The 26,979-nt window shown below is 35.7% G+C and overlaps 1 protein-coding gene across 6 annotated transcripts in view; it reads left to right on the forward strand.

The window, feature by feature from the left end:
- The window catches only part of SUPT3H (SPT3 homolog, SAGA and STAGA complex component), a 508,532-nt gene that overhangs the window by 366,697 nt on the left and 114,856 nt on the right, over nucleotides 1-26,979 (forward strand). For all 6 annotated transcript variants that reach the window (XM_041750782.1, XM_041750768.1, XM_041750773.1 and 3 more), the window contains one exon: nucleotides 861-1,000. In XM_041750782.1, the coding sequence (XP_041606716.1) occupies nucleotides 861-1,000 (140 nt within the window). The remainder of the gene's footprint in view (nucleotides 1-860; nucleotides 1,001-26,979) is intronic.

Raw genomic sequence — 26,979 nt, forward strand, 5'->3', positions numbered from 1 at the left:
CCCTAAGATATTTGGGTTTTCTTTATTTGGTATCTGCACATGTATTTTATAACTTAAAAAAATAATCTAGTTTTTTCTCCCTAATTCACACTGATATTTATGTATTAAGCTATTAATTACCTATTGCAATATTATACTCCTTCCTGACCTTTTGCAATAACTTTTTTAAAGTTATATTTTGCTTTTAAATAAGTATGATGGTTTTACCTCTTAAGAGAAAAAGAGTAAGATCTTGTCCCTTTACACTTGAAATGTATTGCCACAGCAAAATATGTCATATTCTCTCCTTTTAATTTCAGATCTCAATCTTGATGTTGTTTATGTCTATCTTTGTTTTTATTTATTTTCTTAATTAGGCTTCCTATAGCAGGATTCTTTCTCTAAATGTGAGAGAATTCCTTTCTCTTTTTTTTTTTCTTGGTAAGGATTTTTTTTAAAAAGATTTTATTTATTCATGAGAGACACAGAGAGGCAGAGACATAGGCAGAGGGAGAAGCAGGCTCCATGCAGGGAACCCAATGTGGGACTTGATCCTAGTACTGCAGGATCACGCCCTGAGCGAAAAGCAGGTGCTCCACCGCTGAGTCATCCAGGCGTCCTGTTAAGGAATTTTAATCTGTCCCTTCGTACTTACTATGTTAATTGACAATTTAGTTTTTTGATACAAATAAATGATTTAATTCTGCATGGCTTATGCTTTTGTTTTGGAATCTTTGCAAAAGAATCTTTGCAAAAGATTCTCCCTTTAAAGATTATTTTGATAGAACTCTCAATTCTGAATTTCACATGCAGTATTCAATACTTGTAATGATTGGTGTTGGGTGCTAAGCATTTTTTTTCCTTTCCTTATGTTCATGAAGACAAATTGAGTGGCAGCAGTAATGCAAACAAAAGACAGAAAATCGCCCAAGATTTTCTCAACTCTATTGACCAAACAGGAGAACTCCTGGCAATGTTTGAAGATGATGAGATTGATGAAGTTAAACAAGAAAGAATGGAGGTACAGTATACTCTTCCCTCTTACAGTAATATAGCCATTGCACCACTTATGCCATTTGGTTCTGTTCTTAGGCTCTTTCATTGTTGTCTGAATTGCCCAGAACAGTGGTTGCATGTTCAAAGGCAGCATGGTATGGTGGAGTAGCCCAAAAGAAGATGTCTAACTCTGCTTTCACACATAAATAACTTTGGGAGACAATTTCAGTTGTCTGAGATTTCCCTAAGCTTCCTGCTCGTTCTAACTTTTACTCATATTATTTTATTCCAAACTTATTTTTTTGTTCCAGATCACCCTTGTTATCTTTGTGGGCAGAGGTAATTTTTCCCGTTTTTGCGTTGGCACATAGCATGAAGAGCTGTCTTTCAGGCTATGAATGGACTTAGTAGATGAGGTGGTATCCAGGGCAATTACATGCTTCATAACCCTGTAACACAAAGGTAGTAACATGTGTTTGGATTTCCTGTATGTGTTTTCACGACAAATATGAAAATTGTGTGCCTTCTATTTGCCTAAGCTATCTATTCATAAAATTATTGTTTCCCTAGATATATATTCAAAAATAAAAATAATGACTGATTTTATTGGAGTGCTTTCCAAAATACAAAGCATTATTCTTATCACTCTTATTATTATTATACTTTTATATGTAAAAAAAAAATCTCAATTTTTCCCATTCTCTTTAAATTGGGCAAGAGAGGTAATTCCCGAACTCCAAAAGATCATGCTAAGTGCCTGCTTTATCATAATCTCTATGCATGCTAAAAATATAATTATTTAATGTTAAATTCTGGAAGAAGTCCAATAGACATACATTATTTATAGACATACATTCTTTATAAACTTTAACAACCTTCTTTAAAGAATTAGTATACTTAGATCATAAACTGTGATCTAAAGGCAATGTCCTTTTTAGGTATCAATTACCTTAGAAATGTGTGGTTATCTTGGTTGGGGCAACTGCAAATGGTTTTATTTCAACTTCGCCGTGGGCCAAAATCATGCTAAGTTGTCCAAAGCAGATGATAAACATATACTTTTGATGTCATTATGGACTAAACAGGGTATATGATTATTTAGTGTCATGGTTTCATTTATGATGCATTATACAGAGAGCAAATATTGTTTATGCTTTTTTAAAAAACATTTTTATATTACACTAATGGGCATTAAGAAAGATTCATTAAGGAAGGACTCTACGTGAAACATTAATAAAATAGAAGAAGTAGCTTTTCAATTTTGATGGGAAAATCTCTGTCAACCAAGCCCACTGCCTGGAAGGGCATTCCACAATCAAGGAGCAGAGAAGAAATGGAGCATGCTGTAACACTAAGCTCATAATAGTAGGCTACTGTAGGCTTAGAAAAATGATGAGTCAATAAGGTACAAGTTAAAATCAATAAAATATCTGGAAAGGCAGGAGAGGAAAATCTTGGGAACAGTTATATACCTCTTCCCTGTAGTAATATATTACATAGTGGTAATTAGGATAATAAAATATCAACAGTTGGTAAAAGTGGTAACAATGCAAGTCAGCTACATTTATAATAAAAATCAGATTGACAGTTCTTTAAGCTTCCTATCATAACTAAAATCTTCTCTAACCAAGCTAACAAAGAGCAGTTTTGAGATTGTACTCACCCAAATAACAGAGTTTAACTGAATAAAAAATGCTGAAGTTATGGACATAACTGTAGACAGTAGAAAGTAGAACCGTTAAGAGCATCAGCCTTGCCTGCTTCTAATTTGACAGGTTATAGTTTCAAGCGTAAACCACAACTGCAGCAGTCCATATGAAACCACTTTGGACTCACAGACTGCAATCTCTGCTTTTAAAGCGCAGTGGAATAATCAGTCCTGGCATCACTCTGTGATTTCATTTTTCTCTAAGCATCACTTACTGTTGCAGAAATTTCATTTGCTACCTTCTTCCCAAGAATGTATGAAAATGGTAAAAAAAAAGAAAGAAAGAAAGAAAGAAAGAAAGAAAGAAAGAAAGAAAGAAAGAAAGAAAGAAAATGGTATAGACCTACCAACAAAGCTTATTATTGTTTTGCTTTCTTTTTCTTCTCATTTAAATGTAATTTAGAAGAGAAAAAAATTTATGGACCTAAAAACTCACTTGAGATCCTAGCTTTTTCTTAAAGCATTGAGTCAACACACACAAAAAATGAGTTCTTTCCTCTTGTTTTAGGTGATTTCTATGTGTGCCTGGCTTTGTGTTTTGCTCATAATTTACTTTATCAGTATTAAATATTATATGACTCGAGATAAAAAAAAGTCTGGATTTTTACTTCCGTTTCTACTTGCTTGTCCTTCATCATGGCAGTGAACTAACTCTTACGCTTATTTTAGTTTCCCTCCAGCACCAAATTTTTAACACTTGGGTATATGTATAGTAGAGATGATCCACTGTCTCTGAAGATCCTTCCAAATTATCAAATAAAGATTAAATAATGTTCAGAATTGCTTTTAAGGGGTTAGGAAGGAGAAGGGAATTTGGTAAGCATAATAAGGCATATTAAATGATCACAACTCCTCTCAACTCCTCCACTTAACCTCCACCCCAGAATGACACAGGTGTGTTTTACTGTTGATCTGTTTCTTACTTTCTAAATTTTTGAGCGTTAATTAAATGTGGCTGTGTCAACCAAAGGCCAAGAGAGTGGTCACAAAAAGCTGCAGATAGCTTTGGGGCTTTGGATATTTTATTTTTAAGTATTTTATTAATTTGTTTGAGCAAGAGAGAGAGAATGTGTGCACAAGAGCAGGAGGGGCAGAGAGAGAAACAGACTCCCTGCTGAGGGCAGAGCTTAACTCTAGGGGCTCGATCCCAGTACCCTGAAATCATGGCCCAAGCCGAAGTCAGACACATACCCTACTGAGCCAGACAGGTACCCAACTTTGGGTTTTCTTAACATAGTAACTATAGGCACTAACAGAAGAGCCTTGCCTAACACCCAGCTACTCTACTGTAAAGGAACCTGAGAAGCTCAAGTTTATCATCAATTGAGTAAAATATCTGGTCTAATAAACTACTAGGTTTGTGAAGGGTATGTAAACAGAATGCTTAAAAAGTTGGGTAAAACCCAAAAGCCTCCACCCCAAGATTGCTAGAACTCATACAGCAATTTGGTAGCGTGGCAGGATACAAAATCAATGCCCAGAAATCAATGGCATTTCTATACACTAACAATGAGACTGAAGAAAGAGAAATTAAGGAGTCAATCCCATTTACAATTGCACCCAAAAGCATAAGATACCTAGGAATAAACCTAACAAAAGAGGTAAAAGATCTATACCCTAAAAACTATAGAACACTTCTGAAAGAAATTGAGGAAGACACAAAGAGATGGAAAAATATTCCATGCTCATGGATTGGCAGAATTAATATTGTAAAAATGTCAATGTTACCCAGGGCAATTTACGCGTTTAATGCAATCCCTATCAAAATACCATGGACTTTCTTCAGAGAGTTAGAACAAATTATTTTAAGATTTGTGTGGAATCAGAAAAGACCCCGAATAGCCAAGGGAATTTTAAAAAAGAAAACCATAGCTGGGGGCATCACAATGCCAGATTTCAGGTTGTACTGCAAAGCTGTGGTCATCAAGACAGTGTGGTACTGGCACAAAAACAGACACATAGATCAATGGAACAGAATAGAGAACCCAGAAGTGGACCCTGAAATGTATGGTCATCTAATATTCGATAAAGGAGGAAAGACTATCCATTGGAAGAAAGACAGTCTCTTCAATAAATGGTGTTGGGAAAATTGGACATCCACATGCAGAAGAATGAAACTGGACCACTCTCTTTCACCATACACAAAGATAAACTCAAAATGGATGAGAGATCTAAATGTGAGACAAGAGTCCATCAAAATCATAGAAGAGAACACAGGCAACACCCTTTTTGAACTCGGCCACAGTAACTTCTTGCAAGATACATCCACAAAGGCAAAAGAAACAAAAGCAAAAATGAACTATTGGGACTTCATCAAGATAAGAAGCTTTTGCACAGCAAAGGATACAGTCAACAAAACTAAAAGACAACCTACAGAATGGGAGAAGATATATGCAAATGACATATCAGCTAAAGGGCTAGTTTCCAAAATCTATAAAGAACTTATTAAACTCAACACCAAAGAAACAAACAATCCAATCATGAAATGGGCAAAAGACATGAAGAGAAATCTCACAAAGGAAGACATGGACATGGCCAACATGCACATGAGAAAATGCTCTGCATCACTTGCCATCAGGCAAATACAAATCACAACCACAATGAGATACCACCTCACACCAGTGAGAATGGGGAAAATTAACAAAGCAGGAAGCCACAAATGTTGGAGAGGATGCGGAGAAAAGGGAACCCTCTTACACTGTTGGTGGGAATGTGAACTGGTGCAGCCACTCTGGAAAACTGTGTGGAGGTTCCTCAAAGAGTTAAAAATAGACCTGCCCTACGACCCAGCAATTGCACTGTTGGGGATTTACCCCAAAGATTCAGATGAAACGCCGGGACACCTGCACCCCGATGTTTCTATCAGCAATGGCCACAATAGCCAAACTGTGGAAGGAGCCTCGGTGTCCATCGAAAGATGAATGGGTAAAGAAGATGTGGTTTATGTATACAATGGAATATTACTCAGCAATTAGAAACGACAAATACCCACCATTTGCTTCAACGTGGATGGAACTGGAGGGTATTATGCTGAGTGAAGTAAGTCAATCGGAGAAGGACAAACAGTGTATGTTCTCATTCATTTGGGGCATATAAATAATAGTGAAAGGGAATATAAGGGAAGGGAGAAGAAATGTTGGGAAATATCAGGAAGGGAGACAGAACATAAAGACTCCTAACTCCAGGAAACGAACTAGGGGTGGTGGAAGGGGAGGAGGGCGGGTGTTGGAGGGGAATGGGTGACGGGCACTGAGGCGGACACTTGACGGGATGAGCACTGGGTGTTTTTCTGTATGTTGGTAAATTGAACACCAATAAAAATTAATTTAAAAAAAAAAAGTTGGGTGACCTCTACCTTCTGACTAATCCTCAAGTCAATAAAAGTAAACATTTATAAAAGAGTTCATTACCATTCTGTATGAACTATCTCAGAGTAAAGAAAATAAGGAAAACTCAGTAAATTTTACATTTAATATATAATCTCATTTATGAATATGGATGCAGGAATCTTAAAATATTAGCAATTTTAAATTGGCATTAATATGATAAGAAATGTGCTATGACCCACTAAGATTTTTTTCATGAAATCAAGCATGCTTAATATTAGAAAATATGTTAGTGTTATATACCCAATAACTAGGTCAGAGGAGAATACTCATATGATCCAGAGGTAATACAAGACATTGGACAAAATTCACTTTCTATTTTCTTTAGAGAACAGAAACCTCCATATCAACGTAACCTTATACTTGTGTCAGAATAAATTCAGGTGGATTAAAGCACTATGTATAAAAAGTAAAGCCATTAAAAAAATAGAAATAAACACAGATAAATATTAATTTGGGGATGTGGAAGGACTTTCCAGGCTTCTGTGTTCCAAACAAGCTTTAAAAGAACTACTCCTCAAGATGTTAACAGGTGCACTGGTGGGGGTGTGGGGGGGTCTATTTTCAAATAAATTTATGAAACCCTAAATTAAGAATTTGAAGAAATTTCTTTTAGGATGTTTCGTTTCAGAGGCTTTTATATGCAAGTATATATTATGAATTTTTCAATAGTGGAAATGGAATCTATTAAAGTCTTCTGAAAAGAAAGCCTATTTTGGAGATAAAAAGAACCACTAAGGAAATGGTAGTTAAATTTGATATAAAAATTATATAACTTGGGGATGCCTGGGTCTCTCGGAGGTTGAGCATCTGCCTTCGACTCAAGGTGTAATCCTGGGATCTGGAATTGAGTCCCACATCGGGCTCCTTGTGGGGAGCCTGCTTCTCCCTCTTCCTATGTCTCTACATGCCTCTCTGTGTCTCTCATAAATAAATAAATAAATTAAATCTTTTAAAAACTATAGAACTTGTATATGTCAGAAAAAGAAAGACAAAATTGAAAAACTAATGTAAAAATGTGATAATATATTATTATATATTTATATAGCTCTTTTAGCCAATAAGAAAACATTCCAGTAGAAAAATTGGCTAAGCATAATAATGGATAAATCACAGAAAGAGAAATAAAAATGACTGATCTGCTTGCTTGTAATGAACCAATGCCATTTTTGCTTATAAAACAGTCAAGTGTAAGTTGAATTTGGGTACACATTAACTGTTGGTGGAAATGAAATTTGATAGAAATCAGAAAGTACTTAAAAATGTCAACTAGAAGCATTCATATACTTCAACCCAGTAAACCCACATTTGGTAATTTCTCTTCAGAAATTTTGATCATATGCATATTACACTCAAGGCTGTTCACCTACTTTTTATAATGGTGGAAATGGGACAAGAGAGAACATTATCACCCAATGATAAAGGAATGTGTCACACATTAGAAATTAAGACTGTAAGGATATATACCCACATGCTAACTAACAGTGGGTGTCATCAAGTAAATTGAACATGTAAATTTATGCTGTTTTGATATTACATATTTATCATTTATGTTATGTTTCTTTTAATCTCCAATTGATTTCCCTTATTCTATAGTTTACCTTTTCATTTTTCCCTCATCAAAAGTGTTTAGTTTATGCATGGTGCTACAAGGTTATGCTCTAGCTTCATATTCTACAATTGAGGAATAGGAGAATATAACCGTACAATGTCATACAGACTATATTCAGACCTACAACACTGATCTAAAAAGTTTAAAATAGTTAACATTTTCACATGACTGCAGTGAACAAAAAATCCAATTCAAATGAATTAAACAGAGAAATAGTTAAGGTAAACAACCAGAGGTAGGTTTGCCTTCAAGCAAGGATTGATATTGAGGGTCACAATATGTCACTGGATTTATACATTTCCCTATAATTCTCTTTCCTGTCCTTTTCCATTTTTTGTTGGCCTAGTCTTTGGGCTGACTGATCTCACAGGGACACTAATGCTCTAGGTCATGATAGAATGCCTTTGTCCAAGATTGACTCTGAAAATGATTAAGTCATGAGATCTTCTGAAACCCAGCAGCTAGTAGGATGACATGTTCTAATTGGCTTAGCCTAAGTCATATGTTCCCTAAAGCTGAAAGTGCATTCAGCCCCTCACAAAGGTATGAGCTCCCAGCAGCTAGTAGGATGACATGTTCTAATTGGCTTAGCCTAAGTCATATGTTCCCTAAAGCTGAAAGTGCATTCAGCCCCTCACAAAGGTATGCATCCCTGGAGCTTTAGGAAAAAGAAATGAATGCTGGAGAGGCAGCCTCAAAGGTCTGTGAGTGTAGAATATCATACATTATGACAGCAAGTATGGATAGAGTGATGCATTACAACTTTGAGTCTGCTCAGATCTCTAGGCAGTTTTCCCTAAGAGACAGCATGTAGAATGAGTAGAAATCTTTTTTTTTTTTTTAATTCAAGCAAATCATCCATCCTTCCTTCCGCTCTTAAACTCATTCGGTATTTATTCATTGAGACTCTTTTGTAAGTCACTCTACTGCCCTCTGAGGTTATCACTATAAAAACAGACAAAATATGGCTTTTGCCTTCCTAGCCCTGTTGTGATAACTGGCAAATCAAGAGATGACTGCATGCCCTGGTTAAGGGGAATACAGGTTCAATAAATGGTTTGTTATTATCATTTCTATTTGGTCTTGAATTTTGAAACTTTTTGGTGGATTATCGGTTGTGTGATGGAGCCCTGTATTTTCTTTTCACTTGCTATTTTATTTGAAATTGAGTTAATTCTGAGGTAAAGCACATTACTTTTTAAGAAATTGTTATGGCTAGCTTCAGGCAGGGCCATAGAATTAGCACCAGTGTGGTTTGCTGAAGAGGGCATGAAATAGAACAGAGCTAGAGTACATTTTAAAACCTGAAACTGGAGTATGTCAGGGTTGGACTCTGACAGATATTCATCAAGAGAATACATTAGTATGTCTGCTTATTCTTTTGAAGGTAATTTTTGGTTATATAATTGAAAAATGCTTTATGAAATCATTCTTTAGGGGATATTAATAGAAATACCTCCCCCAAAAAACCTTTGATAATTCCAGATACACAGAGTAGAATTAATGTAATTTAGTATATGTTCTGGCCTAGAAACTGAAAAAGAGGGAGTATTGCATGACTTTAGGAGAACCCAAAAATAGGTATAAAGTGTCGCTCTGAAACTGATTTCCATTCCTGACTTTTTGGAATCTATGAAATTATTTTGTAGCCATAGCTGGAGCTCTCTTCTGATTTTGTAATGGTAAGTATCTATATATTCATTGCCATAAAAGCTTGTCTAAACTTGAGGAAGGTGTCTTCTGGGGAAGAGATTTTTCATTAATGACACGAAAAGTTAGAGATCTTATAAAAATAGAACATTCCCTAAATTACCCAAGTCCTTATCATTCTGTGACTTAATACAGTAACATATTTGAGGATTCTTAAGGGATTCTTTTAGACTTTCCTTAACCATATGTACTATAGGCTCTGAGGGTAGAGTTAGACTTTTGCTTTAATTAGAGCACTCCATTAATTAGGTGTGAAACCAGAAGTAGTTGGGTTTTGTTGGTTTTTTTTTTTTAATTGTTCTCTGTTATTGCAAGATGTTTAATCTCTAGGGTTATGCTTTGTTATAAAAAAAATTTAGAGCAAGATTGGCCAAATGACTACCATCTTTATGATAAAAATTTTAGTATCATTCCCATTTTCTCAGACCTACTTAGAATTTTTTGCTATTAGTCTCTGGGTGAAATTTAAAAGATTTCTTCTCACTGACCTTTCCCTAGACTACTGGGGAGCTAAATACATGGTGACAGTATTGAAACAATACTCATAGTAATCATGCTTTCCCTCATCCAAATCAGGATTTAGAATTTGATACCCACAAGTATCTTTTGTTATGGGGATAGAATATTTTAAATCAGAAATTGGTAGTAAAATATAGGAACAGTGATTGCCATTCACTTCCACCTTCCCACATAACAGAGTTTCAATTTTTAGTAAAATAGAGAACCATTTTTGAGGGTAAAGATACACACTGACACTGCAAACTAAACATTTGTGTCTACTAGTGGTAATGCATGTGTGCAGGCCTCACTGGGCTGCTGTGTTTAGTCTTGCATAAATGGATATTTGACTAACACATCTGATTATACCGTTCAATTAGGTTTTTATGGAATCAATCAATATTTTCTTTCTCAAATAATTTCAGTTTGTTCTTTTTAAAATGATATCCTTCTCTTTTAAAAGATACATTACAAGGGTTTTCTTAGAGATCAGTCCACCAACTTGTTTATAAAACACCTTGGCAGAGAAGAGTTTTAAAATATCATTGAATTTAAGAATACCACAAGATTTACCACTAATTTACATTTAATGTTTATAGTTCTCAAATTGTGGCTCTTGTAATAACCAAAATATTTTTGCCCTGAATATTTTGTGGATTATATTTCCCTATTCTTTCTTCTTCATCCACATTCCCCACAGTAGGTGGGCAGATTGTTGTTACACAGTCTGGCTTTTATTTATCTGAATTGGTTTAATCTCAACAAGTTAGTAATTCTAAATATGAAAATAAATGTATCCTGTGGCAAGATTTTTGTCTTTTTAATGCTGTAGTTTATTTCATGGAATTAACAGATCATTGCTTGTTTGGTATAGATAATTTCCCTTTATTCCTTTTTTGCATCCATGTTCAGGCGCTGCCTTGAGTTCTGGTTGCTGCCACTTCATGACATCATGCCAGTCAGACTGTTTAATGCAGTTACACTTATTCCTAGATCATTGAATTCCTCATTTAGAAATAAGAATTCTAGGGATCCCTGGGAGGCTCAGTGGTTTGGCGCCTGACTTTGGCGGGGGGGTGGGGGGGCATGATCCTGGAGTCCCAGGATCGAGTCCCACATCGGGCTCCCTGCATGTATCTTGCTTCTCCCTCTGCCTGTGTTTCCGCCTCTCTCTCTCTCTCTCTCTCTCTCTATCATGAACAAATAAAATCTTAAAAAAAAAAAACAAAAGAAATAATTCTAGACTAAACTATAACTATTTAGTGATCAATGTTCTCCATGGTGTTTGGATATCTGTTGAGAACTATCCTTTTCATAAATGGCTGGTCCAAAAGGCAGATCAATTCTTGCCAGTCTTCTGCTTTTCATGATTCTCCATTTTCCCCAGAAGAGTCTTAACTTCTTATCATAATATTAATAAATTTTTAATCTGGCCTCAAATAGCCTTTTCATATTCATCTCTCACCATTCCCAATCCTGTTTTCCAGTATTCCCTCCCAAAAACATGGATGTGCGCACACATAACACACTCTGTTTAAGAAATTTCCTTGGACTTGTAGTTCCCTAAACAGGCGTTAACTTTTCTCCTCTTTGCTGAACCTTCTTCATCTGGCAGCATCTAAATTCAGGCATTTTAGTATGTGATAGATTATAACTCCTTGTGTTTCCTTAGTTTAGCTTAATCTTAAGTAAGATTTTTGAGAGCATGGACTTATTTTACATTCCAATCCTTTGTACCTAGCACAGTGCTTTGAACATTATAAATTTTTGGTAAATATCCAATAACGTAACTACAATAGGTCTAATTTTGTAGCCAATGTATGTGAATATTATTAATCTCTCCTTTGGATGATCTGAACATTTTTTTCTGTTTTATTTAAAGAATGCAGTTTCCAGGTATATAAAACCAGTCATTTCTTCTGATTCATAGAGAATTGCAAAAAGGACATTACCATTAGTTATGTACCTGTACGAACTTTGTGTACCAGGAGTTCTTCAACAGGTCTTTTTTAGATACTTTTCAGTTGCTAATAGTTTTCATTGCTCAAATAACTTCCTGTTCAAATTATAATAACAGTGGCCTTTCCAATTTTAGCTATAGAAGTTCTTCTAATCGTACTACTTCAGCATTGACTTTTGCTGTGTCCCAGAAGTGTCTACAAGCTGACACTGCGCATCAGCTACAGCTTTAATCAGCAAATTTTGTTTCAAAACAACCAATACTGGGGTACCCTGGTGGCTCAGTGATTGAGCATCTGCCATCAAATCAGGGCATGGTCCTGGAGTCTGGGGATGGAGTCCTGCATCGGGCTGCCTGTGAAGAATCTGCTTCTCCCTCTGCCTGTGTCTCTGCCTCTCTGTGTCTCTCATGAATAAATAAATAAAATGAAAAAAAAAAAAAACAATATCAGCTGTGACAGTTGGTCCATTTTACCTAGTTGACCAATTCACAACATTTGGCAGTAAATATTACATACTTTATCTCATTTATTTGCTATTATAAGACTTTATAATTTAGCATCTTCAAATAATAACCTTACTCACTTCTCTGATACACTAGATACCTCTTCTGGAAAATCTTTCAGGTATTGGCTGATTTATAGTTGGAAAATAGTTTGAATTTGCAGGTGCCTTAAGTTACTGTTGAATTTTTTGTGGCATGAAAATTTTGCTTCTCCATTCATTGTACTTCATATAATTGGAGAGTGTGGTTTCATTCAGTCCTTCCAAAACTAAAGAATGATTTACAAACAAATCACCAGATTCACAAAAGTTACTTTTGAATTTATCTAGGGGACCTGGGTGGCTCAGTGGTTGAGCTTCTGCCTTTAGCTCAGGTCATAATCCCAGGGTCCTGGGATTGAGTTCCACATTGGGCAAAGAACCTGCTTCTCCCTCTGCCTATGTCTCTGCCTCTCTCTATGACTCTCATGAATAACTAAATAAAATCTTCAATTTATCTGCTGCATGTACTATATTGATAAAGTATGAGATTTTTTATTTAATGATTCATTAATTATTACCATCACTACTCTGGCTCTTATACTCAGTTACAAAAGGCAATGTTTAGCCATACCCCTACAATTAATATAGCCATGTAGTAAACTATTTTAAGCATGATGGTTAATTTTTAAAATAAGTAATAAATATTAAGTTTGGGCATTTTATCTTTTTCTTTTAAAGTGTTTATTAAGTCTTACTTTTAAATGCCCTTTAAAAGTCCTTGAAAAAGGGACATTTTGTTTTTGGAGTTACTCTCCACCTAAATAGAAGACAGTCATTGATAATGAGGTCTATTGACCTGCTCTCAAATATGGAAAAGCTATAAGTACAGAAATGATCACCTTTGGGAAAGCACACTACAGAAAAATCTGGAATTGCTGAGGTCATTGTTTTTATTTGGGAAAAAATACCTTATTATATAAAAGCTCTAGCAGAGCGTTTTAAGTACTTTAAAATTAGACTCTATCAAAATTCAGTACATACACAAGTATCTCCAAAAAATACTACTACATTCCTTTGCTGTATCTGTGGAAATTGTCCCAGTGAGGGAGAAACTGAAAGGGAGAGAGAGAGGTGGGGAGGGAGGGGGTAAGAAAGAGAGAAAGAGATGAGGGAAAAGGGGAAAAAAGAGAAAATGTGATTTTTTTTTTCCCTAGAGAGTAGCTCTGTGTGGAGTTCCTGTTCTCCATCTGAGTTTAGTGGGGAGGATATTTGAGTCTTGGAAGGCTTGTTCCTTGTAGCCCTACAATGAGTTTGTTACAATGAATAGAATAAAATAAAATAGCCTAATGAGGGGACACCTGAGTGGCTCAGTGGTTGAGCATTGGCCTTTGGCTCGGGTGTCCTGGATCAAGTCCCACATCAGGCTCCCCACAGGGAGCCCACTTCTCCCTCTGCCTGTGTCTCCACCTCTCTGTCTCTCATGAATAAATAAATAAAATCCTAACAACAACAACAAAAAGCCTAATAAGGCACTTATCACTCTTTGTTAAAAAACGCCCCAACTGAAATTTGGGGGAGTTTTTCTCATCATCCTAAGCAGTTCTTATTGATCACCCATTATATGGTTTTGAAGTAGAAAATGTAGTACATTATTTGTATAATTAAATATTGCTTAAATTTTTCCTGTGAATCATAGGAACTCATAGTAAAGATTTTTAAATTTATTGTAACCAGAGAATGACGAGTTATCTGGTTGCCTGGATATTATTTCTTTGGGATATCAGTCATCTCAAACTCATAAATTCTTCCAAAAAATTCTCTTTCTGGTATTCTTTTAAATCATTCCATCCATTTGTGTGGGACTTGGGTGCTTTCAAATATAATGACTGTAAGCCAGCTGGTTTTATTGGGAAGTTATTCAATGAACTGTGGATTCTCTGGAGCAAAAAACAGCTATGAGAAAATTGACAAACCATTTATAATACATTTTAATAATACTAAATCTCCACACATCCTTCTACTTTGACTGCCCCCGACCTAAAGGAAAAAAAAAAAAAAAGCTAGGGAGAAAATCACATTTCATTTCAGCTAAAACATGTTTTTTATTTAAATTGTACCAAGAATTACTCAGTGTTTACTTAGTTGTGGAGAAATCAGCTATCTCATATATTAGTGGAAACATAAGTTGATACAGCTTTCTGAAGAAAAGTGTGGCACTATCTGTCAAACACATGAAAAAACAAACTTTCATGCCCTTTGATCCAGAAATTGCATTTCTAGCTACTGTCCTAAGGAAACAATTGAACAAAGACTTTTTTAAAAACTCAAATGTGGGGTACACAAGTGGCTTAGTTGGTTGAACGTCTGCCTTCAGCTCAGGTCATTATCTCAGAGTCCTAGGATTAAGCCCCTGTGCCAAGCAGGGAGCCTGCTTCTCTCTCCATCTGCTTGCTGTTCTCCTTGCTTGTGCGCTCTCTCTCTGTCAAATAAATAAATAAAATCTTAAAAATAATAATAAAAAATAACTCAAATGTGTTCGTTGTTATTCCTAATAGAATTTTTTTAACAATGGAAACATTACATTTGTACTGTTTCTTGGCATAGCTTTTGATATAGCCCATAGAGTTTAAAAATATATATTTCTTCTATTTATATATTTTGTAATATTTAATATTAATATTTATTGATAATTATGATTTTATATTTATATGATTATTAATACTTAATATTATACTTTTGAAGCACTTTTTGACCTAATTTATATAGGAGAATATTTAAAATACATAGAGATATATATATACTCTAAGTGCTGGATATTTTGTTTGCTTCTTACTATTAGGTGTTTTTGTTGCTTTATTGCATAGTAACCAGATATGTTTAGACATATTATTTTAATATTTATTTAGATATATTGTTTAGCCTTAGGAATTTACTAGAATTTACTTGGTATTTTAATATGTGTTGACTTTTTATAAGTGATCCATGGGCAAGGGAGGGAGATTTTTATGTGTCTATGACATCATCATTGTTAATAGTATTCATTTCCTTTTTATCATTAGCCTGCAACCTCTTTTTGATCACAGACCCCTGGTCAACAAAAATCTGAGATTTACTTAAATATATTAATAGGTTATTTTAGCATTAGGAATTTATTCACACTTTGAGCTTGCACTTACACTGGCCCTAGCAAAACCCAAGTCCTGGTTAAATCCAAACCTTTGCTTATTTTATACTTATGTTATGTCTAAGTCCCAGCAGCAGAACATGAGTACAGGAAAACACAAGCTAACTAGTCTCACTTCTGATTTATAATTAAGTGCCTCAAATTGGCCTTAGTGCTGCCCAGCAATTTTAGAACTTCCCTAGTACACCCATTTTCCTACTGACCTTAATAACTGTTTAAACTTCTCCTCTCATTGGACCTCTAGCACTTCTCTTGTCCTTGCTCAGTTGATACCTTGCTTCCTATTTCACTGAGAAAAAAAGCAACAAGAGGAGTGCTTCCAAAGTTCCTACTATAACAATACACTTTATTAATTCCTATCTGGACAGGAAAATGCTGTAATTCTCACTGCCTTAACACAAACAGAAACACTTCCAGCTACTTTTTCTGCTCTCCTGTAGAGTAGGGTTTCTCAAAAGAGTTTCTTTTTGTTCTCCTCCCCTTCACTTTAGAACCCACTTGAATCACACTTTCATCCCCACCATCCTATAGAAATTGCTCTTGCTAAGGTCACAGTAACCTCCATTGTTGCCAGGTACGTTGGTCAGCTGTCCATCTTTCTCCAGATATCTGTTGTCAGTGGCCCTCAACTGGACAAACATATTCCCACTTGCAGACTGTAGCCCTCTCATTTCCCTCAGAACTCTGCTCAGATAGCACATCACCACAGAGACCTGCCTCAGCCTTGCAAAGAACGGGGCTATGGACTGAATTGTGTCCCCTCATAAGTACATATGCTGAAGCCCTCTAATGTGATGGTATTTGGAAATAGGGCCTTTGGGAAATAATGAGGTTTGATGAGGTCATGATGGGATTAATGAATTTAAAAGAAGGGAAGTGGACACCATAAATCTATCATATGAGGGCACAGGAGGCACTTAGCTGTCTGCAAGCCAGGAAGAAAGTCCTCACCAGAATGTGACCCTGTTAGCATCTTAATCTAGGACTTAAAGCCTCCAAAACTGTGAGAAGTAAATTTCTGTGGTTTAAGCCACCAAGAGTATGGTATTTTGTTATAGCAGCCTGAGCAATTCAGACCAAAAGAATAGGGAGCCTGCTTCTCCCTCTGCCTATTTCTCTCTCTCTCTCTCTCTCTCTCTCTCTCTCTCTCTCTCTCTCTCATAAATTTTAAAAAAATCTTTAAATTTTTAAAAAATCTTTAAAAGAATACCACTCCTACCCATTTGTTCTCTGTCCATTTCCCCTAGTATATTTTGTTCATGGCACTCACCATCTTCAGTTTTTCATATATTTGTTTATTATTGGTCTTAAACCACTAGAACATAAGCTCCAGAAAGCCAAGTGCTTTGTCTGTTTGGTTCACTACAATATCTCCAGGGCACACAATAGCGTATAGTGATAGTAGGTGCTCAATAAATATATGATAGGTAAACAAACAAATGAATAATAATTAAATGTTTCCAAATGTATAAGTCATAGACATTTCATCATTTGGAAAGCACCTATGGTTTTACTACTTTTACTCTTAAAGGGTTACGTAAGTTGTGTTTATTTGCTTTAAATATCTATTCGCAGCATGCATTAGTCATCAGAGAAGTGTAGCAAATTTGTAACATTTGTATTCTAAACAGAAGAAAACATTCATTTGTCTTCAAGTTCAGTAACACTTTTACTTACTTTGCTTTGGAATTAACCTGTGAGACTTCAGGTGGTATAAAAGACCTTTATGTTCCCTCTGCAGCTCAATTCAAAATGTTACAGAGGGGATCCCTGGGTGGCTCAGCAGTTTAGTGCCTGCCTTTGGCCCAGGGCGCGATCCTGGAGTCCCGGGATCGAGTCCCACGTCAGGCTCCTGGCATGGAGCCTGCTTCTCCCTCTGCCTGTGTCTCTGCCCCTCTCTCTCTCTCTCTCTCTCTCTATGTCTATCATAAATAAATAAATAAATCTTTTTAAAAAAATGTTACGGAGATTCTACTATTGGTGCTGCTTTGTTTTGTTTCATTTTTAATTGGCACAATGAAGACATCCTCCTGTACCAAGTAAGGAGAAACAAATTGCACTGTCCTGACAATGAACACACTGGTGAGTGTGCCACAGTTAATATGGGCTCCTGGATGGCTCAGTCAGTTAAGCATCTGCCTTTGGCTTAGGTCATGATCCTAGGGTCCTGGTATCAAGTCCTTAGTTGGGCTCCCAGATCAGCAGAGAGTCTACTTCCTCTCCATCTATCCCTCCCTCTGCTTATGCTTTCTCTCTCATGCGTGCTGTCTCCCAAATAAATAAAATCTTTAAAAAAAAAATAAAAATAAAAATAAATAAAATAAAAATAAATCTAATTATAAATAAGCATCTCACTATTTCTTTCACATTCCAATTGGTCATTTTGGGCACCCCACATTTTTCCCCTGCTTAATCAAATAGAAACCAAGAGGTCTATTAAAAGTAAGCCTTTCACTGCTATGATAAATATATCTATTACTTTCCAGCTATTTTTGCTGTATACAGTCCAGTTCTCCCATATTAGGAGGGAGAACCTCAAGCGTTTTTCTTCATTGTTAATGGACCATTCATCAGTAGAAACTAGCTCTCTTCTTTGGATTAGTACTTATGCTTGTTATAGCTTCCCTGTCTTTACTGTCAATCTTTCTTAGCCAGTTGGTTTAAATATAACTGTTATTAACAACATATATAGTGGGATTTTGACTTTTGCCTCAAATTATTATTTTTTCTTTAATTTCTTTTAATTAATGAGATTAACTTATTTACTTTTATTGACCTAGCAGATATGTTTTTATCTTATTATTCTGTCTTTTATGCTTTCCCTGCCCAATTACTTTATCTTTTATTTGTAATTTCAGAGTCTCCCTGCATTTAAATCTCTTGTTGTTATTTTTAAATTCTGGGGAAACTTAAACCTATATGTTTCAATTTATCAAAAATTTAAAAATACTAAAATACTAATACTAAAATACTAATTTAAAAAGAACTTAGTATTTTTTCATTTGATGGATATCCTTTGACTACCCACTCGATGCCTATTACTGTACTTGATCTTAGAAATACAGAGTAGTATTCATAATATAGCTATTTCCTTGACAGAATGTTTAGTATACTAGAGAAATAAACGTAAGAGTAATACAGCAGAGTCTTGTAAAGGACTTACTACATGCCAGACACTATTCTAAACTCTAACGTATTATTAGCTCATAATCACAGTCTACCCATGTGCTAGATTTTATTACTATTCCCACTCTGAAAACAAGGACCCTGAAGTACAGAGATTATGTCTAGGAACACAGTTAAAAAATGTAAGTGCTAGGAAGGAAAATGGGTATGTGGACTATCTGGAAAAGGAAAGTAATAGAAAAGTAGTGATTTTTATCTAGAAGAAATTCTTTGAGTTTGATTGTATATAGTTAGTAGCTGCCATAATTTCAAGGCTGATTAAAGATATTTTGCTTTATTTTTGCTTTTCTTTGGCCATCTCAGGTAATTTCTGAGCAGAATCACATATTTGAAAAGATAATAGATTTATCACGTTTTTTTCCAAATGTGAATCATTGCTATCTTAAATCCACAAATTTTCAAAACCATAGTTGATCAGAGATTTACTAAGTCTTCTTTCAAAACTTTCAAGAACACATGAAGGGCCAAGGACACTTATTTATTTATATATTGATGTGAAACAGATTGCTTACATCTTAATCATTAGCTGAAAGAGACTTTCTCTAAACAATTTTGGCCAGCAAGGAGTAAAATAATTTTGAACCTTAGGGAAATTTAAAGAGTAAAGAACATTAAATGATATGCTATATTGTGTGTTTGTGGAGAAAAAAAAATTCAAGAAAAGTATGCTAGGAAGTTGTTATTTTCAGAAGTAATGTGAGAAGGTATCAAACACCAACCTGGTGATTTCAGAATTTTGCATGGTATTGGTCCATATGGGCAGGGGATGAAATTCTCTTAATAAATCATGCCCCTTCACATCCCTACATAAACAGTATAATCAGGATGGATATGGATTAAAGAGCTTTTTTTAGATTACATGGGAATTGGGATGCCTGGGTAGCTCAGAGGTTGAGCATCTGCCTTTGGCTCAGGTCATGATCCCAGGTCTGGGAATTGAGTCCTGCATTGGGCTCCCCGCTCCTCCCTCTGCCTGTATCTCTGCCTCTCTCTCTCTCTCTCTCTCTCTCTCATGAATAAATAAAATCTTTTTTCAAAAAATTACATAGGAATTAACCATCATTTAAGATAGTATTTCTATGAGGAGATGTATTTTTAATTTAAAACAAACTTTTAAGATATGAGTTGGATGATTCTATAATGTAGTTTTAAATGTGAATCTTTACATATTCACAAATTTTCAAATGACACAGAATTACTTGTCATCTCTAGAAATTATTTTATCGATCTTATTTTCTATAAACAGAAAACTACTGGTTTTAGAAACCAGTATTGAATAGAAATCTGGTACCACCACCTGCTTTCTTGTAAGGTTATTTTAGAAGATCTTTCCACCTGAGTAAAGGGCTTGATGGTTGTGTTTAGGCCTTTATGTCATGTATGTCCAAGCTACTGACAATGTCCTAATGGTAAATTAATAATGTAGATATAATTCAGTGTGCTATCAAATAAAAGAAATGTTGTTTGCATATAGGAAATAAGTCAGTTTTTTCAGGATGATGAAACAAAGTTGTCATAGGAGTTGTACTTCAACTCTTCTTTCTGTGATTGTACAGACTGTACAAAAATCATGGATTCATGAAGAGACTAGGGAGGACAAATTTATAAAATATTGCCTTAAAATTTGTTTGATAAGTGGTTTTAAAAAAATAGTGAAATCTACAAATAGATAAATTTCTCCTATTGTAAGGATGTGTATCTTCTCTAAGCAACCCAAGAGTAGAAATGTAGCTGGGTTTCAGGAACTATAACTCCAACACCGATGAAATCAATTTTTTCTTCTGTCTTTCTGATCTCAGCTTCTCTATCTAAGCTTCATTTTTTTCTCCCTCCTGAACCACATTTTTTTAATGTGGTAGATAACATACTGCCAGCAGGTGCTCCCAGATTACCTTCATCATCCAGAGAGAGACAGATCCAGTTCTCTAGGTTACCAATTTCAAACTTCAGGAAGTAGCTTCAGATTTACCCAGCTTGTGTTGAGTGTCCAGGTCTGGACCTGGCAGTGTGGCTGGGAGGCAGGACCATGCTACACCACTCTAATGAGAAGCCTTGTAGGGTAGCCTTGCAGTGATGGGGATAGCAAGAGTATGCAGACGGTGCCTTAGCTGCTTACTGCACCAAACCATTCATCCATTCATGCATTCATCACGTAGAGCATGCCCACAAACACGCTGGCCACCGTTGATATTGAGACCATCAGTGTATTACTTCCAAAATTGTTTTCACAATCTAAATCTAGTTTCTTTTTAAAAGCTGCAGAGGATATTACACAGTTATCTGAGACTTAAAGGAAAAGAGCTCACGAAAGAGTAAATATAGAAATCCCACTGACGTTCACAGAATGACAAAGACAGAAAGTAAAATATGCTTCAGTCAAGCTTTTCCTCTCAAAAAAAAAAAATCCTCACTAAAACTGTAAAACATTTCAACAAAAACATGTCTTCAGATATGTTATTTTAAATACTGCATTACTTAAGCAAATATTTAAATACTGTATTAGTTTCTCTGCATACTTGAATTTAATTCTACCTGTCTGCCAAATATGTTGAAACTCCAAATCCATTTTCATTTGCCAGATCAAATGTTTATTTTGTTTTCCCACATAATATGCTCTTTAAAGTGTCACAAGCATTCTAAATCTGATTCCTTTTTCAAAGCATGGTGGGGTTTTTTTTTTCCCTCTCTTGAGTTTATGACATAGGATATGCTTCTCTTAAGGAATATGCAAAGGTTTGTTCATATTTCTGCCTGCTGAAGGTACCCCTACCTTTATTGTTGGAAAATAGACCTTAACTTTGTTAAAGAAGTTTAAAATGTATCTCCTAAATTTACCTACATTTTTGAAGCCTCACTATTATTTCCTTATAATCAGAATACCAAAGACTTTTCTTGTACTGGAAAACATCTGATTTTACTTAATAAGTGAATCTGTGTAGACTAGTACAATGAAAAAGTATTGGGCTATGGTAATTTACAAATAACTCACATTATTTGGTTATAAAGTTTCTCTTCTGTGCATCTATGTTTATCTGACTCAGTCATTTGAAAATGTGCTCTAATTTTCAAAGAACATTTACATGCCTTGGAATATTACAGTCTCTTACATATTCTTCACTTAAAAAATTGTTTGCTAATAGCTCTCAGCATATTTCTTACTCTCAAAAGAGATATTCAGCTTCCATATGAGTTGCAGTTGTTTGTACTTTTTGCTAAGTTCATTAGTGTATCTTGTTAGGTTTCTTGTATTAGACCTAATTCACTATAGAAAGGAGCATGTTGAGGGGGAGATGTTGGAAGCCACAATGATAGTGATCTTCCTATCCTTTAACTTCACAGAAAAAAAAAAAAGTACCTGGAATTCTTTTTTCTCTCCATCTGTTATGGAAGCGCAGATTCTTAGGAATGCCACAGTATCTCTTCCATTCAGTATCACAGAGCCTCCTGATTTTCTAAATCCAGTGCCCTTCTGTGTGAGAAATGGGAGTCAGGAAAGCTCATGCAGAGGGTGACATGGCTGCATCACTGCTGTGGGCAATGTGGTTCACACACACTTTTATGGTTTTAAAATACCTGGCTGTTTCCCAGAAGTTAGGAACCCGTTAGCCTCTCCAAATGGTATTTCTTCTAGATCAGAATCATTGCAAACAGACCAAGACTGTTTTCTATCATAGACTTGGAACAGATTGTCTGGTCTCTTAAATCTTAGGACCCATGGCTCTGAAATATTTCTAAACATTTTAAGACCTCCCTAAGATACAGGATACACACAGAGCCACAGAACATCAGAGCTCTATTCAAGAAGAAAAAACTCAGGCACAGAGGAAGCAACTTAGCCTAATGATTCCCTTCCGGTGTTAGAGGCAAAATCAGGACGTAAAGTGCAAGTCTTTCCCAGCCCAGGTCAGCATCCTCTTTGCTGGGCACTCCAGCCTTTCTCTGATGATACAGAATGGCCTTCAGGATTATGTAAGAATATTTCACAGTCTTAGATTAGGATTAAAACTCCATCGTTACTGTTCAGCACTGTTGATTTTGAAGACAGAGAGATTGAAGTGAGATTATATTAATCCTATAAGGTACCCTATCCATTCCTTTTCAGATTGATCTTGAATGGCATTTTGTGTGGCTTTTCGTTTATATCATTCTCACCAAAATGAAACAGTGCATAAATAGAGAACCTCTGAGAAGTTTGCAATATTTGTTTGGTTTTTTGTTTGTTTGTTTGTTTTTGCAGTTGTAAGTTTTTCATTAAAAAGTGAAGAAGCTTTTTTTTTTTTAACTATTATGACTTGTCTCTATTAAAATTCAGCCTGTGTTTATTTCTCTCCAATGCTGAAGATACTCTCAGTTACTTTCAAATTCCTTGTTCTTGGGATCTCTTCAGCCCTCCCCACCCCAGTCCACTTCAATCATCTTTTCTTTCTTTGATCAAGTTTGAGATTAATAGCTCTTCATTGGCTATATCTGGGATTCCAGTAAAAGGTAAGAAGAGAACAGGTCAATAGTAATGTCCCCAACTTGCCAGCCAACATTATGCAGAGTGCATAGACTAAACATGGCAAGGTATTTAGCCCCCATTGGATTGAATCATTTGCCAAACCCATTTGCATGTCGCTCACCATCACTCTGAGTGGTTGTGCTGACCCTGACATATGAAGAGATTAAACGCTGCCAAATCAACTTCTTCCTAGACTAGAGTATCTCAATCATTTTAGAATTGGCTTAATGTTATTGGTTATTTGTTTGACTTTGTGTTATCCTCTCCTCATCTTCTGAAAATGCTCCATGAAATTAAAAAAATACAGATGTATTTTTTAAAATGTTGGTGACTGATGTGATGGGAGACAATCTGTACTCTTAAGCCTTGGCTCTTAGCACTGGTAAAAATCAGGTCTGAAGATCAGTATGCTAGATCTCCTAAGTGTAATGTCTCATACCTCACTCACACACCAACATGATAGAGGCAACTGCTTACCACCCCAATATCCATTCTCTTCTCCAAAACTGATTTGGAGCTCGTTATATTGCCAGCAGACACAATACCACATTCCTCTTCTTACCTGGCAGCTAGGTTTGATCATACGACTGAGATACGGCCCGTAAAATGTAAGCATAAATACTCTAACTACCCTGTTAGTTTTCTTTAAAAGAAGTATATTCTCGGGATCCCTGGGTGGCGCAGCGGTTTGGCGCCTGCCTTTGGCCCAGGGAGCGATCCTGGACACTCGGGATCGAATCCCACGTCAGGCTCCCGGTGCATGGAGCCTGCTTCTCCCTCTGCCTGTGTCTCTGCCTCTCTCTCTCTCTCTCTCTCTCTGACTTATCATGAATAAATAAATAAAATCTTTAAAAAAAAAAAAAAAGAAGTATATTCTGTTTTTTCTTACCTTCCTACATTCGTTTGCTTTATGCAGATGTAATAGCTGGAGCTTCAGAAGCCATTCTGAATCATGAAGACAAAGCCACAGCCTACACAAGGTTAGATGTCAACTATATCTCAATAAAAGAAAGAAATGACCTTTAGAATTGGAAAGAAAAAAGCCACAGCATAGAAAAATGTCAGAGCAGATGCTGAGGGAGACTGAGGCCCTTGTGATGTGAGCAAGTGGTTATGTCAAATCTGAACTCCTCTCCAGAATTCATTTATATGAAGAAAAATAAACTTCTATCTTGCTTAAGCAACTGTAATTCAGAATCAGATTGCATGCAGCCAAAAATATTTTAACTGATAAAACCTGTGAATGAGCCCTCAGTTTGATAAAATAGAGAATAAACTTCTAGAAAGTAATTAGTGTCTTGGGTTAGGTCTGGTCTGGTATAAAAATTGTTTTATTTAAAAGTCATAAATGGAAGGCATTTGACAGTTCCAGTCCATTTGGCAGCAATCAGACTCTGTTCGCCTGATACTAGTAGAAATTCAGGTTCTTTCATATGTCCAGTTTATGCCAGTGAAATAAACTCATAAGTTGTGAAACTAAATTTCTTCATGCCTCATCATGAGAACAGATAATTCATAACTGTCTTGTGAATTCATCACTTTTGAGGTGTCATGGAAGATGTAAAAAGGTGGCATATCCTGGCCCTCTAATACAGGCTTCTCTGCAAGCTCTCACTGTCGATTCCAGAGCTTCTCTTTGGACAAAGCTAAGGCCTTTTACATAAGACACTATTTTTTTTCCTTCTTGTTAATTCTTTCTCAGATAATTAAACCCAAATTAAGTCTAATTTTTTTATATCAAAGGAGTATATTGTCATGTGGCTATGATTGCCAAAGAACTATCATACTTACAGAACAAGTGTTAATGTCTCAATGAATTTTATCCTAAGTCTTGTATTATTTAAGGAGTTTTGTCTACCCAGACTTCCCAACATCAAAAGATGAAAGAAATCATTCAGCATTTATTAGGAGGTTTCCTGTCTCTTAAATTCCAGGGGAAAATAGGCAAAAGGATTTGAATTTAGATTTTGTTGTTGTTGTTAATCAAAATACTCATCCTGGTACTTAAGCAATTAAAATATTATGCTATAGAAAATAAGTACCATTTGGGCTATGTATTTTTCTACCTTCTGAAGAATACTATGCAAAGAAGGGTATGCAAAGTACCAGGGCATGCTTCATTTTACTGTTTATGAGATACCTGATTTGGTAGAGTAGGAATATCACTTAAAATTTGTGTATAAATCATAGTTTATTTCATCATATCATAAATGTACCAGGAAAGCACCAGTATTAAAGAATTCTGAGAGGATGGCTTTTATGCTACAAAGAATTTTAATGTATTTTAACCAGATCACATTTTCATCATTCATTTCAGTGTTGCCTATCTAGTGTTTTTTTTAATTCACCAACACGCAGGCAGTCTGGCTATGAAGCCTGTTGCTTCCATGATCATCAGGGTTATTGGACTGCTCTAACCAGCTAATGAAACTCTCTTGTCCCCATTCTCACCTCACCCTGCTCCTCCCTCCGCATATCTTACTCCTTCAAATAGGATGACCTTCCCAGACAGATGAGACAATGCTTATGTCAGAATAATGTGTCCCCTCTTAAAAACTACAAACTGACAACACATGCTTGTGCACATACATGCGCACATACACGCGTGTACACATACACACACACACACACTGTATTATACATATCCTCAAGTATTTAGCCAGTGTATTTGCTCCTCTGGCATCATTTTCCTAATCAAAGATCTCAGTCATCACAAAAAGTATAGCCTTTATTATAGAATGACAGAAATATTTTTATCTTTTACCCAACTATGGTATGCCTGTCTTTTCTCTGATGCTCTCTTTAGGCTACATGGTGTTATAACCAGAGTATTGGCTTTGGGGTCAGATAGATCTCGGTGTTCAAATCACAGTTGCATCCCTTATCTTGTTATCCTAGACAAATTAATGTTTCCAAGTCTCAGATTCTTCCACAGGACCTGCCTCTTAGAACTGTTGGAAAGGATTTGTGCTAACAGATGTAATGGACCTAGCTCAGTGCCCAGCACCCACAAGTAGCAGCTGTCTTGGACAACATCTTCTCTATAAAAATGTGCAATATAGCTAAATTTCCAGAAGTGTACATACTTGAGTTTAGATACTACCTTTATTCATAATGATACAACTAGAACCCGGGAAAGAGTTTACAGCATATATGAAAGTTCAGATTTTTGAGGCTATCTAACACTGACTGCTCCCCTCCAGCACAATGACTATGAAAATGCAGTGTGTTACTTACAGAAGTAATTCTGTAACATTTGCCCACTTAGATCTTATTAAATAATTTTTTCCTGTTAGAATGCATTTCTATATCTTATCAAAACTGCACATAGTTCAAGTTCTAGAGTTTTAAATTCTATAAAAATTAAGCCAGTTTCTTACTAGAGCCACTAAAGAACATTTCAGGTAGACTATCCTAGATTATTGCACATTTTATAGGTATGTAGGATTGTAACATGTATTAGTAATGTCGAATTGTACCCTTTGAGAAATTTTGCTTAGATTTTCTTAGTTGGATAATCCTGTCTATAATAAGAAAGAAAATTTCATATTTAAATAAGGAGTTTAGTTATGGGAGTCAGTGATTTAGTGAAGAGAACACAGGTTTGGAGTAGGAATCTTTAATCTTTTTAGCAGTATGTCCTGCCTTGATGAAAAGCCCCAGAAACTCTCACCCAAGTACTAACCACCTGACTCTGCTTGGCTCCTCAGATCAGAAGAGCTAAGGAGAGTTTTGATGGGTGGTGAGGCTGGCTGAAGAGGACACAGAATTCTC

This window comes from Vulpes lagopus, chromosome 1, assembly GCF_018345385.1.
Source record: "Vulpes lagopus strain Blue_001 chromosome 1, ASM1834538v1, whole genome shotgun sequence".
NCBI classification, from domain to species: domain Eukaryota; kingdom Metazoa; phylum Chordata; class Mammalia; order Carnivora; family Canidae; genus Vulpes; species Vulpes lagopus.